Genomic DNA, 19,628 nt, shown 5'->3' with positions numbered 1-19,628 from the left:
CTGCCTCTCTCGGGTCATGCATTTTAGAACTCACTACTCAAGGAATTAAATTTAAGCGAAGAGTGAAATGAAAATTATGAAATGTACAGACCAGCCAAACCAAAAAGTAACACACTTTGCAAGCAGTAAAAGTAACAACAAGCCTCCCCATGTGCTGGGTCTGGAGATGAGTGAGGGACAGAGTGTGTTTGTGAGTGACAGAGAGACACACAGCATGTGAGAGTGACAGAGATTTGCATTGCCAAGCATCCATCATCTTCTGTGTGGAGATAGGTACAGACGAGGGGGGAGGAAGGACACCCTGACATCAGTGCTCCCCCCCACAGCCTGCACAACAAACAGGAGGCTCCCAGGGGGGCAGCCCCAAGACAAAGGGCAGGAGCAGCATGACAGTGGGTGGGACGGCAACTGTAGTGTCAGCACTTGATAGCTTCCTAGCCAAACCAGTCAGGATCACCTGTCAGAGGCTCCAAGATCTACTAGTAGATCCCGATCTACCAGTAGATCCCGATCTACTGGTTGGTGACTACTGTGCTACAGTGATAGAAGGGTTCTTTTGTTGCTTGAGTGAATCTACATCTCTTAAGATGGCAGCAACTAGGTTGACAGAAGAATTCTCCCATTGGTCTAGCTACAGTGTACATGGTGTTCAAGTCAGTGTCTCAAATATGCAATTCGGCACCCCCCCCTCCGGTCTCTGAGTGATATAGATAGGCCTAATGGGTGTAGACCAGCCCTTAATCTGCCAAAGGTAAAATATTCAAGCCAAATTCTTATAATAAAGTCCACCTTAAAAGCTACCTTTATAATGTACTTCAACATCTAATGTACTTGAGGTATCATAGAATCCTTCTTAACATGTAGTCTCCATGTTTCTCAGAGATGTCCTGTAGTACAGTAAAACTCCAGTGGTCCGGCATCCAGTGGTCCGGTACGCCTGATGGTCCGGCACCAACTGCAACCCGGAAGTGCTCCGGCAGCTGCTTCAAGTTGTTAGAGTAATTGATTAACTGCGGCTGGATCCACAGCCGACACGCAGTTAATGTAACTTTCCTCTGTACTGCCGGAAGGTAGGGGGCAGAGGAAGGTAGGGGTCGGTGGGAGAGGGAGAGGGGGAGAAAGAGAGGGCGAGGGTGTGCCAAAGCAGCCGCATTCAGGACGTTCTGGTCAGTTACAGTCACTCTGGCTGGATCCACAGCCGACACGCAGTTAATGTAATTTTCCTCTCTACTGCGGGGAGGGGGGGCAGGGGAAGGTAGGGGTCGGTGGGAGAGGGGGAGGGGGAGGAGGAGGGGATGAGGGTGTGCCAAAGCAGCCGCATTCAGGACGTTCTGATCAGTTACAATCACTCGGGCGGGATCCACAGCCGACACGCAATTAATGTACTTTAACTCACCCCCTCCTCCTTCTCCCCCTCCCCCTTTCCCACCGACCCCTACCTTCCCCTGCTTTCCCCCCTCCCCCTCTGGCAGTAGAGAGGAAAATTACATTAACTGCGCGTCGGCTGTGGATCCAGCCGGAGTGACTGTAACTGACCAGAACGTCCTGAATGCAGCTGCTTTGGCACACCCTCGCCCCCTCCTCCTCCCCCTCCCCCTCTCCCACCGACCCCTACCTTCCCCTGCCCCCCCTCCTCCCGGCAGTAGAGAGGAAAATTACATTAACTGCGTGTCGGCTGTGGATCCAGCCGGAGTGACTGTAACTGACCAGAACGTCCTGAATGCGGCTGCCTGCCTGTCACCGCCTCTCCTCTTCCACCGCTCGCAGGCTCTGCCTCCCTGCAGCAGGAGGGAGGGTTTGGCACACCCCTGCCACCTGCCCCGCTTCCCCTCCGACGAGACCCACCCCTGCCAGAGTACCTCCTGATAGTCCTGCATTTCTGATAATCCGGCACCACCTGGGTCCCAAGGGTGCCGGATTATCGGAAGTCTACTGTATATTAAATGGAAAATGCAGAGGTTAATTATTTAATTTTTTGTTTAATTTAAAAACTCTTTGAAGTAATGTTGGCGTAAACAAAACATTGAAAGATGCACTTCTTGCATTCTCATGTTAGATTTTAGAATATCTAGCATACCGTTTAACATGAATTTTTACTTTGGACTTCAGTAGTCAGTACTTCCTTGCAGGAAAAATGACATGGATATCATGCAAAGAGCTAACACTGCTGATGATTTCATACAGAAATGGCTGTCTTAGTATTTATAAAGAGAAAATGTGATATTATTTGGTGCTTTAGAAAAATGTCACAAGTTTGTTTTATATATCTATATATAGATATAGACAGTGTAATAATTCTGAAAGTACCATATACATCTTATATAGCCCTTTTAATCCATTTGAGTTTTTTGTATAAAAAATACAGTATGAAACTTTGAATAGTCATGTAGAATAGCCAAAAATTGAGGTTCTTCATTTAAAACAATGATGATAGAATTTAAAATTTAATCAAATAAAAATAACATTTTGTGTTTATAGCCTATATGAAATTCCAAGTGTGTCATCTTCAAGTTTTGTTGAGGATTTTGGCAAATTGCTAGGGGAAACAGATGAAATGGACAACATCCATGATGTGACTTTTCAGATTGGCACTCAAATGATCCCTGCGCACAAGTACATTTTGGCCATGCGCTCTGACTTCTTCAGGAAGCTGTTCATTTCAGATGACAATCGACCGGACTCTTCAGATGTCTATCGTAAAGATGAAGATGCTGTAGGATGTGATCTCTTTATGATAGAGAAAGTGCATCCAGATTTGTTTACATACCTTCTGCAGTTCATATACATGGACACTTGTGATCTTTTGAGTCATGGTTACAAACCAAGAATGCTGCATAAGGAAAAAACAGAGGGATATCAAGATAACATGATTTCTAATTTGAATAAAATGAGTTTCAGTGGAGATGTTAATGGAAAATCTGCATTTGAGGTTTACAGAAGTAATCAAGTGCACTTAATAAATGAAAGAGAGAAGAACAAACCCAAGTCTTCTAAAAAAGGCAAAGTTGTTGGTGAAGATGTCAATCCCATAAAAATGTTGCAAAGTGCTGCAAAGAAATTTGGTCTCAGCAATTTAAGTGAAAGGTGTGTTATATTTCTTGCTTTGTTGTTATGCACTTTCTTGGTGCTCACTTCCCTCCCTCTTCCCGACTCTATATAAGCTTATCTAGAAAATGGAAGAGTTTTAACTCCTGATGTAGTTTGGGTTGACATAATTCTCAGATTGTTTCTGTTTACCACTTCCCCATGTTTCACAGACCCACAGCATATTTTAAGAGGAATTTGAGGTCAGCATATTCCTACACTTTTCTAAGAGCAAGTGAGAGCAGCCCTTACGTAATGCAACCGAGAGTGGAGGAAAAAAGAGAACTAAGGTTGCTCTTCATCTAAAGCAATGTATTCCCAAATGAGCCACGGGGCCTTTCTGGTGCAGGAAGCTCTGTACGTCAGCACTGGTTTCTTCTTAATCCTATCTTGGAAACCTTGGACTAAATATATATATTCTATTGCTTTGAGATGGGCGCATCCTGTGTTTTGAGTTTAGATGCAAATAATGTAGCTTTCCAGATTACTCCTTACTGCAGATTGAGACACATATATGGTCCTTTGTGTGATACATAAGAAGTCATGGCTCTCATCTTCACACAACACACAGTCAACCAGTGGAACTCCTTGCCAGAGGATGTTCTGAAGGCCAGGTCTTTAAAAGGGTTGAAAAAAGAGCTAGATTAATTAATAGAGAATAGGTCCATTAATGGCTATTAGGAATGGTGTCCCTAGGCTCTGTCGGGATCTAGGAATGGGTGATGGGTGCGATTGCTTGATGATTACCTGTTCTATTCATTCCCTCTGGGACACCCGGCATTGGCCACTGCCGAAAGACAAGATATTGGGCTTGATGGACCTTTGGTCTGACCCAGTCTGGTCGTTCTTATGGTTTTTTTTAATCAATGGTTGATGCTGATCATTTCGTTAAACAATATGAAGCAAAGAACTGGAACCCTGTTAACTGGTGTCTTGTGCTCCTGATAATAATACAAGATAAAATCATCTGTGCTATTATACAAATGTCTCCATGTTACTGTTTTTATGTCTTGTGCCTCTCTGTAACTTTGTCACAAGGATTGAGGACAGTTAACCCTTATAAACAAATTTTCCCCATTCTGTGGTTTTAACACTCGGCTCTGTTGTTCAGCTTTCTCGGGCACTCAGTTGTGGTCATAAAAAAGAAGCCGTTATCACAGCTGGGTGTACATAAAAGAACGGCCAGGGAACACCTCAGTCATTTTAAAAACAAAAATGTCGCTCAGCCTTCTGATAAAGCTACCATATCTGATCACCCAATTTACAAATTGTCCCTCATAATATGTCTCTTGTCACTCAAGGTAATTAATATCTCCTCAAAGAATGGCTCAGAAGTAGCAAGCACCATTCCTGTGTCAATGGGTGAACCTATTTGGGTACAGTCCACCTGTCACTTGCACCAAGATAAATAAATAGGAGTAATTAAGTAGGAGAAGCCTAGTAATATATTTCCATATACCTTTCATATCTATGTTGAATGATGACTCAGTTTATTAATGGACTTCCTGGGATTCCGTGAAGTGCATTTATTGGCCTTTCATTTAGGGTCACAACATTCTACTTAGTGCTAAATTTCAAACCTATTTTTCTTTTTAGTATAACTGTTATCAATAATATATATGAGTTGAGGTTTACAATATTTATGCCTTACAGATTGGATGGAGTTAAACTAGAAAATGGAAAAATTAATGTTGTCAACAAGAAAAATGGAAACAAACCAAAGTTAAACCAAAGAAAATGGTAAGCTTTTAAGTCTAGCTTTTTCAAATGTGTGTGTACCTGACCTTACTTTTTAGTACCAGTGACTTCAGTTTGAATTAAGCAGATACAAAGCAGAAGCAACCAAGATTTTGTAGACTTTTTTTTTTGCAAACGGTTAGTACTTATGTGTGTGTGTTTATTTCACAATCAATGTCAGTTGGAGAGAGATGTTTTGTATTTGCCTGTTTTTGTATTTACATTCTTGTAATCATAAAGTGGGTTAGTATTCTGAATCCGATCGTGATGACTGATTGTTGTGCATTCACATTTTCCATGGCTTTGTTGTATTATAGAATAGTAACGTCAGGAAAAAAAATCATGACTTTTTCCGGTTTGATGTACTCTGTCTGTTACAGGGCTACACATTATGTTGTTCCTACTAAAGCCATGTAGATTTTGGAGTTTGCAATTAGAAATTCTGTAACCCTTCACCCCCATTCACTTCCTGTCTCCGTCATTTCACAGCAGCAGGGTAAAAGGTATTATACAGGGAACTGTCCCCTCATCCTCCGATGCCACTGTTGGCTTAGTCCAATAAAAATAAAAGAGAACTTGACAGATTTTTTGATTGATACTTGTCAGTGATGAATCATATGCTGGGCTCAGCTCACGGATTGGTAGATATGAACATTCGCATAGTGATCTCATCTCTAGATTTGATGGGGAGGGGGGAGGCAGGTGACCAAAGCCCACAAGTAAGTGAAGAACATGAAGACCTGGGAGATGGGTCAGAAATGGGAGGGAGTGTGGGCTATAATAGCAGAAAAAAAGGAGGGACAAGGCAGACAGAACTGGGAGGCAAGATCAAATCAGTATCTTAGAGGCCTATATACAAATGCAAGAAGTATGGATAATAAGCAGGAAGAACTTGAAGTGCTAGTAAATATACCAACGATGTCATAGTTGTGTTTAACAGAGACTTGGTGGGATAATACACATGATTGGAATATTGATATAGAAGGGTACAGCTTACTCAGGAAGGGTTGACGGGGGGAAAAAAGGCAGGAGGTGTTGCCTTATATATTAAAAAGGTATACACTTGGGCTATGTCAACATTGCATATTTTTTGCGTAAAACGGGGGCAAATGAGGCAAAGCGTGGAATATCACGGTGCCTCATTTGCATAATTAATTAGGCCTGGTTTTGCGCAAGAAACTTTTGCTCAAGAGCCGTTCTTCCTGGAAAAAAAAATGTCCAAGAGCCGTTCTTCCACAGGAGGGGGTTTTTGCACAAAAACGGAGCCTCATTAATTATGCAGATGAGGTATGGCAATATTCCACGCTTTGCCTCATTTGCATATTTTTTGCACAAAACGGGCATTGTAGACATAGTCTTGGACTGAGGTGGAGAGGGACATAGGAGACAGATGTGTTGAGAGTCTCTGAGTTAGGCTAAAAGGGGTAAAAAAACTGCGATGATATGCTAGGAGTCTACTTTAGGCCACCTACCCAGGTGGAAGAGGTTCATGAGGCTTTTTTTAAACAACTAACAAAATCATCCAAAGTGCAGGATTTGGTGGTGATGGAGGACTTCAGCTATCCAGACATATGTTGGGAAACTAACACAGCGGATCACAGACAGTTCAATAAGTTCTTAGACTGCATGGAAGACAGCTTTTTATTTCAGAAGGTGGAAAAAGCAACTGGGGGAAAGTTGTTCTAGATCTTATTTTAACACATAGGGAGGAACTGGTTGAGAATTTGAAAGTGGAAGGCAGCTTCAGTGAAAATGATCATGAAATCATAGATTTTGTGATTCTAAGGAATGGTAGAAGGGAGAACAGCAAAACAGAGACAGTGGATTTCAGGAAGGCATATTTTGGTAAGCTCAGAGAGCTGGTAGATAAAGTCCCATGGGATTCAAGACTAAGGGGAAAAACAACTGAATAGAGTTGCCAGTTTTTCAAAGGAACATTATTAAGGGCCCAAACGCAAGCTATTCTGCTATATAGGAAAGATAGAAAGTATGGCAAAAGACCACCTTGGCTTAACCAGGAAATCTTTCATGATCTAAAAATAAAAAAGGGGTCTTATAAGGGAGTTATGATTTGAAGCTTACTAGAAGACCAGTGAAATTTCAAGTGTAAAATGAGTGTCCCAAATAAATAAATCTCTAAAATCTTTATTGTGGAGGATCTGGGAAAGAATTATGTTTTGCTGGATCACACATATTAGGCAATGATTCAGCACCATTTAGACATGGAATCCCATGAAAGCGGAAAGAGGGCTATGGATAGTAGGAAACAAACATTTAAAAAAAACCCAAACCAAACCAGATCTATCTCTTTTTAAGAAGATGACAGAGAGCTTGAGACATATTATTTAGCCAAATGGGACTTGTGAATGCATTTGCAAATGTTGATATCTCATTGGAAATACTTGATCACCCAGAAGTGCTAGTTGCTTGCCAACTGCAAATAGGTTATGACAGGATTACCTTCCAAAGGCTACAAATTTTGAGGAGATGAAGTCTTAAATTAACTCATGAGTCTTTTGCAGTCACTGCAAATAAATTCACAGCTGAACAAGACAACTATGTACTGTGTGTTCTGTTTAATTTCTGATGAGGCTGAAGATACACCGACAAAAAAGCTATTAGTGCTTGCCAACTGCATTCACTTGAATGCTAATAACTATGCTACCGTTTCTCAAGTTATAATTAAAACTACAAAATATTGTGTGAGTTTTGTCAAAGGATCTGCTTTCATGAGCAGCGGTGCATCTTACGCGGGGAAATCTTTGAAATCTGTTCACCAGAGTTTAATGCCAAGTGCTGTCCATATTACATGTAATGCACATATAGTTTCTTGTCATGAGTTGTGCAAATGCCAGTTTGATAAATTGATCAGCTATGTTAAAAAGATCTTTAAACCCTGCCCTAGCTGCAAACTGATTTAGTCAACACATTGCAAGCACAATGGAAATGACTGAAATTGAGGAACAAAAATTTCACTTTCCTCAGAGTCAGTGATTACTTGCTGAAATTCCTGATTTCAGGCTGTATAATGCCATGCAGCTCACTTGACATACTCAGAGGAGCTGATGTTGACACTGAAAATGAAGGTTTCACCAGAACTTCCAACCCTTTTAAAACAATATTCAGCTAAATTAGGAAGTTCAGTTCATTGTCAAGAATGCCACACGACTGATGTACTTAATCACTTAGTTTGAATCTTGACATGTCACAATCCATGAAGTGTACAACAAAGTAATGAATGTACAGGCAGTCCCCGAGTTACGCGGTTCCAACTTACGTTGGATCCGCAGTTACGAACAGGGCCTGTCTCCCTGGTCTCCAGCAGACCAGGGAGAGGAAGCAAAGCAGCGGAGCACGCAGGCAGCGGACAGCCCAGATGCATCTGGGCTGTCTGCTGCCCGCGTGCTCCTTGGCTTTGCTCTGCTTTGCTCCCCATCTCCCTTGTCTGCAGACCAGGGGGACGGGGAGCAAAGCGGCGGAACACGCGGGCAGCCCAGACGTGTTTGGGCTGTCCGCTGCCCGCGTGTTCCGTGGCTTTGCTCCCCGTCCCCCTGGCCTGCAGACCAGGGAGACGGGGAGCAAAGCAGAGCAAAGACGCGGAGCCCAAGGGCAGTAGGACAGCCACGGCGCATCTGGGCTGTCCCGCTACCCCCGTGCTCTGCGGCTTTGCTCTGGCCGCCTGTGGTACAGCTGCTGGGGCGCTGCCAGTTGGTCCCGTAGCGCCGCTCTGGGCGCTACTGGACCAACCCAGCAGCACCCCAGCTGCTCTGCCCCAGGCGTCCTGATTCAGCCACTGCTGGTCAGTTTCAGCAGCGGCTGAATCAGGACGCCTGTGGCAGAGCAGCTTGGGTGCTGCTGGGTTGGTCCAGTAGCACTGAGGAGCAGCGGCGCTACAGGACCAACCCAGCAGCACCCCAGCTGCTCTGCCCCAGGCATCCCCAAGTCAGCTGCTGCTGAAACTGACCAGTGGCTGACTACAGGAAGCTCCTGCCCTGGGCTTCCTGAAATCAGCCGCTGATCAGTTTCAGCAGCAGCTGACTTGGGGATGCCTGGGGTTCTTAAGTTGAATCTGTATGTAAGTCAGAACTGGCGTCCAGATTCAGCCGCTGTTGAAACTGATCAGTTTCAGCAGCGGCTGAATCTGGACACCAGTTCCGACTTACATACAGATTCAACTTAAGAACAAACCTACAGTCCCTATCTTGTACGTAACCCGGGGGCTGCCTGTACTGTCTAGGCTGAGGCACAAACAAAAATCACTGACAATGCAGAGTTAAATGTTAATTCTGAGCAGGTGTTAGCTTCTTTGACATACAAGGAAAGGCAATACTACTGCTATAGGGAAGAGTCAAGCAAAGTAGCAAAAACTGCTCAAAAGTTTCAATGACATTCAGTGAGGTTCCTAAAAATGGTGCATATTTTTGTCCCTGCATAAATTAGGGTTGTTGTTGTGTAGTCATTTACATGATTAATTGATAAGCCTGGGCTCATTGGTTAACACTAATGGCTACATGAACCCCTTCCTTGCCGCTTCTATATGAGAGGCAGTTGAGGAGTGGGAGGGAGGGGAGAGGAGGAGATAGGCAGGAGCTGGAGCGCACTAGCTCCTGCCTGCCTACCCTGTGTGTAAATATGTTAATGTTAGAAGAAATTCAGCAGTTATTTTTGTAAATGTGTAACAGTTTGCTAACATATCTGGCACAAATGCACATGTTTGGTGGATTTAACTGCAATTCCTGGCTTTGACAAGAATTGTAGGCAGGAGATTTCTGCTTACAAAAATATTGTGAAAGAAGTAGATTGTAATTTGCCTATGCTACAGTTTTGAAACTTAGTGGAAGGTACAATACTCCTCCTCGCCTGGTTAGCTTGACATTGTTTTATAGTTCCAATGAACTTCATGGGTGCGGAGAGCATTGTGTCTAAACAAAACAGGTGTTCTCAGCATAGAGACCAGGAATGAAGAAAGACAGTTGCTAAAGGCTCCATTTTGGCATTGAATTAATGGCATTAGGAATCACATCTTTTTTTTCCCCCACTTGCTTTTGTTAGCTTAAGGCCATGATTCTCAAGTATGAGGTAGAGTGATGATATCAACTGGTATCCTATCTCAGATGTCCATGTCTACCAAGGAAGGGGTTGAGCCTATATGTTGGTTGTTGCTGTAAAGCTTCAGTCAATAAATCCTGTCAAGTCCACATGACTTTTATTGAAATGAGCATCTGGCAGGGGGAGCAATCCTGTACAGTGACTCTTCCATCTACAGTTGCAGAGCAATGGGGAGGAAGTGAATGTGTCTGGGGTAAGGGAGAGGGATTGGTGGGTGGAGGGTTGTGGAGCTTTCTGCAGCTAGGAGAGATACCCAAGAGCAGTTGTGGAGATAAAGAGGAAGTTCTGTCTGTCCCCAGCCTCGTCAGATCTTGGAGGTAGGAGCCTCTTGCTGGGTTGTTCCTGGTAGCACAGGGAAGATCATATCAACCTTGACTGCCAGGAACCTCCTGCATCTCCAGGAATCACCATAGCTGCTGCCTTCGGAACCCAGCTTTGAAAGTAGCACAAAGTGAGGGTGGCAGTTCTGTAATCCTGCAAGTTTGTGACTCCCCTTTCCTACCTCCTTTTGGGTTGCAACTCCCAGAGTTACAACACTGTGAAATTTTGGTTTTAAACACATGAAAACATGCAGTTTACTAATTTTCAAATCTTGTAGATGTGAAGTTGACCAGAATGGACTATACACTTCATGTGGTCCAAGTTATGCTTAAGTTTTGACTACAAAAACCTTTCATAGATTTTTTTCATGCCACTAAATTATTTTGTCTAAAAGATGTGCTGTCCAATTCCCAGTGGCTATTAATTTATTTAAAATAATAATTCTGCACAGAAATCTACAAAAACTCCACACTTCAGAGTCCAGCATGGAGTATGTCTTTGTGTGGCCTATACTTTGATTTATAGTGCTAGAGAACTGTTTGTGACCCCTGTCTTGAAGCAATAATTGGAAGATAGGATTGGTTTTGGAGGAAATCCACTTCACTATTAGCTTGCCTTTTGGTTAGCTTGTCTAATTTTTTTTTAATTCCCTTAAAACTGTTGAGAAGGTTTGTTGGTTATATTTATCACCATAAAAGTAACTGTATTGTATTTCTAGTGAAATATTAGTGCTTTCTGTCTCCTTGTTGAGAGGACAAGAAGCCTAGTCTTATCACAGCTGGTTTCAGGCACAAAATGAGAAATGGCTGTTTAGAAGAGTGTATATTTGCGAATAACTTTAGGCTTATAACTGTTCTAAATGTCTTTTAGTTCATACCTCTGTGATGTGACCATGAAATCTGTAGATGGAAAGGAATTCCCTTGTCACAAATGTGTGCTCTGTGCAAGACTCGGTATGTATGTATTATGTGAAGAGTCTGTTATTCACAGTACCTTGCCCCTCTCAATGTCTTTTAAAATGACTTTGTTTTTTACAGACTACTTTCATAGGATGTTAAGCAGTTCTTGGATTGAGGTAAGCTTGCCAGTTAAAAATATGTATGTCATTTTAGTTGCTTTTCATTAATGTAAGTAAATGACAGATTTTCCTCTGTCGCTAAAATAAGATTTTTCCATTACTTAGAATATAAATTAAAATACAGTTTGTAAATATTGTAAGAAAATGGAAAATTTTAGCAGAAATTCTAATTTTGAACCATTCAGAAGCTGATTAAATAACATATTTAAGGCTTTTTATGAGCCATTGTAATTTTATGTAAAAGCAGACTTTGAATTAGTAAGTATATGACTATTTAAGAAATTTCTACCAAACTAATCTGTAGCATTATAAAATTCCTTAAGTGATTTTATTGGCTGCTAAAATCCTTGGAGGTGTATTAAATTTCCTGAAGTAGGTCTTAATAAATGACCTATAGATAATATTAGTCTTTGAGCATTATCCCTATTAGTGCTCCACTTCAGGTACACTCACACCCTACGTACCAGGGATTTCTTGGTGGTTGTGCCTGCTCTGAAGCTACATAAGACTATGTGAACGAACTGTACTCAGTTGCTTCTGAACTACCTTGGCCTGAAATGGAGCGTTAGTATGCCTTTCTTTTGAAGTCTCTTAGCTTTATTGCCCTTTTTATTATTTTTCTTTAGTTATTTTATGTACTCTTGTATTTTGGGATCAAGGAGGATTTTCTTGACCCCTTTCTTCTTTCAGCAAGAGGTGCCTTCCCTGCTAGATACTGTTGCCCCCGGGGTATGTAAGGCTCGATTCAAGTAGTGCGTCTCATTTTGGGAGTCTTTTCTGGTCAGTGACTGGAATTCCCATTTTTATCTACTGCTTGTGGGAGTCTCCATATTCTGTAAAACCGCTCCAGCTATTCTTCAAGGGGGAAAAAAAAGGATCTAAAATGAATCTTTTAAAGAAGGAGTGTTCCTTGCAACTGGCCTCAGAGTCAGACCATATGACACCTTCCTTCTTTACCCAACCTCCAACCCAGACATTGCTGAATGAACACAGTGCCCTGTCCATTTCAGTACATTCTCCTGTGTCTACCTGAGGTGTGTTCATGGAGAAAACCCATAGAAAATGGAGCCCTTCTCCTCTGAAGGGGTACATCTCAAAAAGAGTTTGGTCCCTGTGGAGACCTTGTGTCCCACCCAAGTTATGATTGAGGCTTCAGATGTTCTTGGTACCAATTCTGTGCCTAGGCTCAGCAGATTAAAAGGAGAGCAAGTATGCCTTGAACTGAGTGCCGCATTAGCAGGACACTTAATATGGAAACATTCCACCTGTAGGAGAACTATACCCACAACTTCTGTTCTGTCTACATCTAAATTGACCACCAAGATGACTGTGGTAACCTGGAAGATGCCATGCAAATAATCCTTATGAGCACTGACTACTTTGACCAGAATATACTTTCCAAAGTAGCATACAGCCTCAGTACTGACAACTAAATCCCATCTTTCAATCCCACCTAGTACTGCAGGTGTTGAGATTCTTGAGGGATCTACTTGTTTTGAAGTAACCAGCGTTTCCTGTGTAATTACCTCCCTCCCTCCCCCCAATGGTCAGTTTTTAAAATTGTGCTGTTCTTATCCCTTTTTCCTTTAGGCATCCTGTTGTGCAGCTCTGGAAATGCCAATCCATTCTGACATACTTCAGGTTATCCTGGATTACATCTATACCGATGAAGCTCCTGCTATTAAAGGTGCTGGCAGTATATTTGTGTCTGGAAATTGTAGAGTTAGGGGTATGAACAATTTACATTGTGTTTTTAAAAACAATAGATTTGAGCTGGATCTCATTCAAATAATTCTGCTATTTTCATTTTAATAAATAAGGAAAAGACACCTGAAGGAAGCAGAAAGTTGAATAGTCTACACTACAGTATAACACTTTCAAATTAGAGATATTTGGTGATATGAGGAAGTGGTACGATAATTACACAATAAGTTGACATTGTTTACTAAAAAGTATTGTATTGCCTTTGAATCAAATTTTATTAGTTGGTAAACTCCAAACAGTATGATATCATTTTATACTTTTGGAGTCAGTTATGATTTTTACCACAAGTGTTGTCTTCCCCCTGCCTTCATTTTGCTAAAGACAGCAGGATCTTCTGCTTTTTGCTAAGCATCTCTGTGTTTTCTTCTATGTTGCACCTTGTACATTAGAAGAACTTGTCTACAAGATTAGCAAAGCCATTGCCACCTTGTCTTGTTTTAAATCCCCCTTTATAAGCTACCTCTGCCATGTTGCCTACAAATCACAGTGGAACAAACTGACCCTTGTTAAAACTTTACTGAAGTATTTTCTTACTTAACTAGTCATCTTTCTGATGTGGCTTCTTCATTTTCCAGAGTCTCAAAATGTGGAATTTATTTGTAATGTTCTGGTGGTAGCAGATCAGTTGCTTGTATCTCGACTGAAAGAAATATGTGAAGTAGCCATTACTGAAAAACGTGAGTGTTTTACTATTTTCCTTAATGAAGTGATTGCATTTTTGTTGTTGTTGTTTAGAAGATCAGTGTAGTACTTTTTTGTGAGTTGCATTATGGAGCTTCTTAATTCTGACAGTAGCTGTGAAAGAAAGGAACGAATCTCCAGTTCGTGTCTTTGTTCTGTCTTGCCTGGATATCTATTGCCACATTACCTGCAGACCGCCCAGTGTTAGGGATTTAAAATCTTTTTAGTCTACACCTTCAATTACATCATTTCAAATCAAGTATCTTTACCCCTCGCGCTGGAGTATTACAGCGTTCAGACGCTTCCTCAGGATGGTGGATTGAGGAAGTGCTCCATGGAGTGATCCCAAGGGGTTGCACTGAATAATACGGAATAAGGCGCTGTGGACCAACACTACTAGGGCAAGGGAAACTCTGATTCCAAACCGGGGCAGACTGAGCTCGCTAAGCCTTTTTAGGTGCATCAGTCTAGGAGAAGGTAACTGATCTCAAACCTGTGCGCTCTCCCTCCAGTGTACATGTTGAAGTTCCTGTGCCTGTGCACGATGGTCGGAGTCAGAAGCGAGTGGGGATGGAACTCGCAAGCCTGCCTCAGTTAAATCCATTCATATGTGAAGGTCTCTCTCTTGATGCCAAAGATTTACCTCTTGATAAAAGTCCTACCGCAATGGGCAAGTGTCGTCAGATGCAGGTGGAGAATACCACTGGAAGCATTTAGTCACAAACCTGCATGTAGGCGGCTCAGGTGTGATGGTTGTCTGTCTACTGAACTGGAACAGCAGCTGCTCCCGTATCCTGCCTGCATGTCAAAGCAGCCCTATTTAGGGACAGCGCTGCTTTCTTCTAAAGAAGAGGGGGAGAAAAAAATCCCCCAACTACAGCTTGTTCCAACTGCACCCTGTCGGCTAACTGTGACTGACCGGATATCCAATTTTTGTGGTCACAGGGGAAAATCAATGACTAAACAGAAACTATGCTTTGCATCCTGAAATGTACGCACAATTCTTGATCGTGGTGATCGCCATGAATGCAGGACAGCAATCATTGGTCGAGAACTTGCACGTTGCAAAATTGATGTTACAGCTTTAAGCGAAACATGTATTTCTGGTACCAGCCAGTTCACAGAGGTTGGAGCAGGCTATTCATATTATTGTGTGGGCTACTCTGAGGGTCATCCAAGGCAAGCAGGAGTTGGCTTTGCCATCAGGACACCACTAGTCTCCCAACTTCAATCCGAGCCACGTGCCATCAGTTCTTGCCGTATGACTGCAAAGTTTAGACTGAGGCAGGGACAGTGCCTTGTACTTGTTAGTGCATATGCACCCACTTTGACTGCTGCAGATGATGAAAAAGAGGCTTTCTATGCTAGCCTGAATTCAGTGATTTCTTCAGTACCTTTTAAATCTAAGCTATATATATATATATATATATATATACTCGTTGATTTTAATGTTAGAGTTGGTCAGGATTGCATCACATGGCCAAAGGTGCTTGGACATCATGGTATTGGAAGTGAGAACTCAAATGGCACTCTTCATGCTGTGCACAAGTTTGAAGAAGAACTTGCTATTGCAAGCACATTCTTCCAACAGGCGAACAAATACAAAGCAACCTGTATGCATCCTCGGTCTAAGCATTGGCATATGACTGACTACTTCATCACCAAACAAAAAGACATTTCTGATGTCAAGTTAACTCATGCAATGCGTGGTACTGGCTCCTGGTCTGACTACTACATGGTATGCCGTGTTGTCTCCTTGAACCTTTGTTCATGAAAACGTCCTCATTCTGCTGTATGCCGAAAAAAGTTAGATGTAAGTTAACTTGAAATACCTGACACACAAGTGCTGTTTCAATGCAATTTTGATGCTTCTTTAATCACTAGCAAGAATGTCTAGAATGGTTACCCACTGGACTGAACATTTTCACAAAGTATTGAACCAGACGTCAACTTTTGACAGCAGTGTTCTTGAAGAGATTCCTCAGTGGGCTAATGATTTACAGCTGACTATACCACCAACTCTTGGTGAGGTACAAAAACCTGTTAAATAGATGAAATCTGGAAAGGCACCTGGCAGTGATGCAATTCGATCAGATTTATAAAGCTGCTGGTGGCCAGCTGATGTACCATCTCACCCACTTGTTTAGTGTCATTTGGGAGAAGGAGCTAGTCCCCCAGGACTTCAAAGATGCCCTGATTTTGTGTGTGTGTGTGTGTGTGTGTGTGTGTGTATATATATATATATATATATAAAATAAAAATAAGAGGAAATGTGACTGTGCGTGTTGTGATGACCATTGGGACATCTCTCTGCTTTCTATAGCTAGTAAGATCCTGGCCCCGCATCCTTTACAGTTGGCTCTCAATACATGTGTTTAACAATTGTATTATTCTTGAATGCCAGTGCAGTTTTCGTGCTGGTCGAGGCACTGCTGATATGATATTTACAGACAGACAGATACAAAAGAAATGTAGAGAGCAACATCAGGACCTCTTATGTGATTTTCAATGATTTCACCAAGGCGTTCAACACGGTCAACAGAAGTGGGCTCTGGAAAATACTTGGACGAATTAGCTGTCCTGAAAAATTTATCAGCATTGTTCAGTCTCTCCATGATGGCATGCTTGGTTGCATCCTTGACAATGGAGACACATCAGTGCCTTTTGAAATATTAAATGGTACAAAGTAAGGATGTGTCCTTGTTCCTCTCCTGTTCACCATTTACTTTTCGGTTATGCTGTTAGTTGCTTCTAAGGACTGCTAGCGCTGCTTTTGGAAAACTGACCAAATACCTATGGAATGACCATGGTATTAAACTCCATACCAAGATAGTGGTTTATCAGGCAGTTGTCCTGAATGTCCTGCTGTATGGCTCGGAGTCATGGACAATATATCGTTGCCATGTTTTGAAGCTCAATTAGTTCCATATGCATTGTCTGAGGAAGATTGCCCATGTGATCTGGAGGGACAAAATTCCTAATACGGAGGTTCTTAAACTGTGTGGTGTCATGGGCATGGAAGCAATGCTTATGAACAAACAGTTTAACTGGATTGGTAATGTTATGAGGATGGATGATACATGGATACCAAAGATGGTTTTCCGTGGCCAGCTTGCTCATGGAAAGCACTCTATCGGTGGTCAATATAAGTACTATAAAGACATCTTAAAGGCCAATATGAAGTCATGTGGCATATCTCCCAATGATCTGGAAACTGTAGTTTAGGACACTCTGTCCTGGTGACAAATCATTGTATAGGCTTTTAATTGCTTTGAGAGTCAGTGTATCCAGGCATTGCAGGAAATGCACAGGATCTGAAAAGAACATACAGTGCCTGCAGTTGGCGTTTTTTATGTGACATCTGCACTTGGCTCTGCTGATCAAGGATTGGTTTAGTTGCTCACCAAAGGCATCATAGAAGATGAGATCCGTCGATTGACAGCTTAGTCCAAGAAGATCTTTAACAGATCTGGGTCTCTTACTTCATCATATTCAAGGCACTTGTCCTCACTTTAAGGCACTACTCAGTTTATTTCTGTCTAATTCCCATCTTATGTCCTTCTCTGGATCTTTGTTGTTGCCCTTTTTGTGGTTTCCTACTTCTCTTGACAAAGTCTTTGAAGGTGGAAGGACCTCCCTCATCCAGTAAATCAAACATCCTCACTCTCCTTCATCTCTCTCTCCTTAGAATTGACTTGGTTTGCTTGACTTTCTTTTGTGACTTTCATTCCTGTCTTCTCTCACTACATCTTTCTCCAATATAGGAAAATAGCGGCACTTAAGCTTTGTTTACAATGAAATTATTCATGTTACTTTTGTTTTAGCCCATGTTTCTCCATCTCTGTGTGCTCCATTTCCAATGCTGACCTTTGTTTAGGTTGTAGGCTTTTCATACCTGGGACAATCATTTCTATGTCTGTATAGCAGGGGTGGGGAACCTTTTTTAGGTCAGGGACTACTGACCCACAGAAAAATCAGTTGGGCAGGAGGCAGTCGGGGGTAGGGGATGGAGTGCCCATGTGGGCTCCCCAATGCTGGGGGTGCATGGGAGGAGCCCTAGGAGCTGGATCCAGGCGATCTGGGGGACTGCATCTGGCCCCTGGGCCTTCTGTTCCCCACCCCTGCTGTATAGAATCAGTCAAATTCATGTTGCATAATGATTTAATAATAATAGTTGCCTGGGGTGGGAGGCAGGGGCACTTAAATATTAGTAGTTCTGACTAATGAACTAGGAAAAGTGTTTATTTTTAGTCTTTTAATAACCTTATCTTTCCTCCATTCATATTGAATATATTGAAAGAATATGTGATTACAGAACAAAATTACATAGTTAAGTCTGTGATTTTTATTTTTTCCAGTTACTTTAAAGAATGCTGCTGAGCTGCTGGAGTTTTCAGCAACTTATAATGCTGAACAGTTAAAATTGTCCTGCTTCCAGTTCATAGGACTAAACATGGCAGCCTTGCTTGAAGCGAGGTAAGGATGGATGTTGGTGTTACAATGCACTTTAAACCACTAAGGTGAAATACTGCAAAAGGTGGATCTGTTGAATGGATTATCAGGAATTGTTACATGCATCATTGTTGAGAATATAATTACAAATCTTCAGCTGCATTTGTGCTGAAACTACTGTGCCCTGTCTTACATGTTATGTACCTGTTTCACCTGTACTACTATATATAATAAAGTGTTACATTTATAGAAGTAAGAGAAAAAAGGGGCCTGATCCAAAGCTCATTAAAATAAGTCAGTAGGCGTTAGAGATGTTAAATGTTAGATTTAACGGGTTAAGTGATTTAATGGCGGCGGGGAGGAGAGAGCTGTGCTGCTGACGGGCTGCTCTAATCCGGCTGCTTTCGATCTCTCACTGAGCTGCCAGTTCCCAACCCACGCAGGCTCACGGGATGGGAGTTGGCAGCCTCCCGTAGGGAGTATTGGGAGCCAGCAGATCCTCCCCTCCCCACTGTGAGACTGCGACAACAGCAGCTCTCTCCCAGGCAATGATTAACCATTACCTGGTAAGCATCACCCATTAAGGGTGATGCTTAGTGGGTATCTGATTATCTAGTTACATTCCTAGTAGGGGTTTTTCCACCGATATGGGCTTTGGATCAGGCATAAGAACGGAGGACCAGCAAGGTAATTCTGAAAGACCATTCCAAATGGTTATAAGTAGGGCTAGATTAAATTTTTCAGTTTATTTGCTGAAAAACACAGTTTTGAACAACCTCAAATGTATCACTATTTTTGCCTATTGAATCTTGGATGTAAAAAAGGAAAACAATTGTCAAGATCAGCTTCAGAAAACTGTTTCTGTCTCTGTCGCCTTTTATAACTTCCTCCAAGGAAGTGGGGCACTTGCCCAGTATGTTGGAAACTCAGGTTTGAATCACTACTCTGGAGCAGGGATTTGAATCTCTCCGCTGAATTAAGCAGAGAAGATTTGAATCCATATGTCCTACCTCCCAGCGGAGTGCCTTCATCACCAGGCTGCTGAATCATTTGAATGTAGCTATAGTGGGATGTCAGTGCGCATCACCATAATATTTAATTCTATCACCTGTACATATCAATTGTACCCTGCACCGTGATTATTTGAACCCCATTGAACAAATACTACAGTCTGAATCAAATGATTTAAAGTATGGTAAAAGAGATTGAAGATATAACTATATATTTTATTTTAGGACTCTGGATGTCTTAAGTGATGAGATTTTGAAGGACCTTTCCTTGGCTTACAGAAAAATGGTAAGCTATACCTACTTCAGTGAAAAGTGACTATTTAAAAAAATGAAAATTAAGGAAAGGTGATAAATGTGTCAGATGCTTATCAGGTGGGACATAAATCCAGAAA

The 19,628-nt window shown here is 42.0% G+C and overlaps 1 protein-coding gene across 4 annotated transcripts in view; it reads left to right on the top strand.

Annotated features, from left to right (window-relative positions):
• Positions 1–19,628, top strand: part of IBTK (inhibitor of Bruton tyrosine kinase) — a 116,881-nt gene that overhangs the window by 43,040 nt on the left and 54,213 nt on the right. For all 4 annotated transcript variants that reach the window (XR_012902586.2, XM_075923811.2, XM_006115894.5 and 1 more), the window contains exons 12-19: positions 2,479–3,084; positions 4,738–4,824; positions 11,122–11,204; positions 11,289–11,326; positions 12,920–13,016; positions 13,669–13,770; positions 18,133–18,250; positions 19,462–19,522. Coding sequence is in view for 3 of the 4 variants with exons in the window: in XM_075923811.2 (XP_075779926.2) it covers positions 2,479–3,084; positions 4,738–4,824; positions 11,122–11,204; positions 11,289–11,326; positions 12,920–13,016; positions 13,669–13,770; positions 18,133–18,250; positions 19,462–19,522 (1,192 nt within the window). In the remaining variant the exon portion in view is untranslated. The remainder of the gene's footprint in view (positions 1–2,478; positions 3,085–4,737; positions 4,825–11,121; positions 11,205–11,288; positions 11,327–12,919; positions 13,017–13,668; positions 13,771–18,132; positions 18,251–19,461; positions 19,523–19,628) is intronic.

This window comes from Pelodiscus sinensis, chromosome 3, assembly GCF_052426305.1.
Source record: "Pelodiscus sinensis isolate ZL-2025 chromosome 3, ASM5242630v1, whole genome shotgun sequence".
NCBI lineage: Eukaryota > Metazoa > Chordata > Testudines > Trionychidae > Pelodiscus > Pelodiscus sinensis.
Note: the sequence above shows the minus strand (reverse complement) of the source record. Positions and strands in the feature narration are given on the sequence as shown.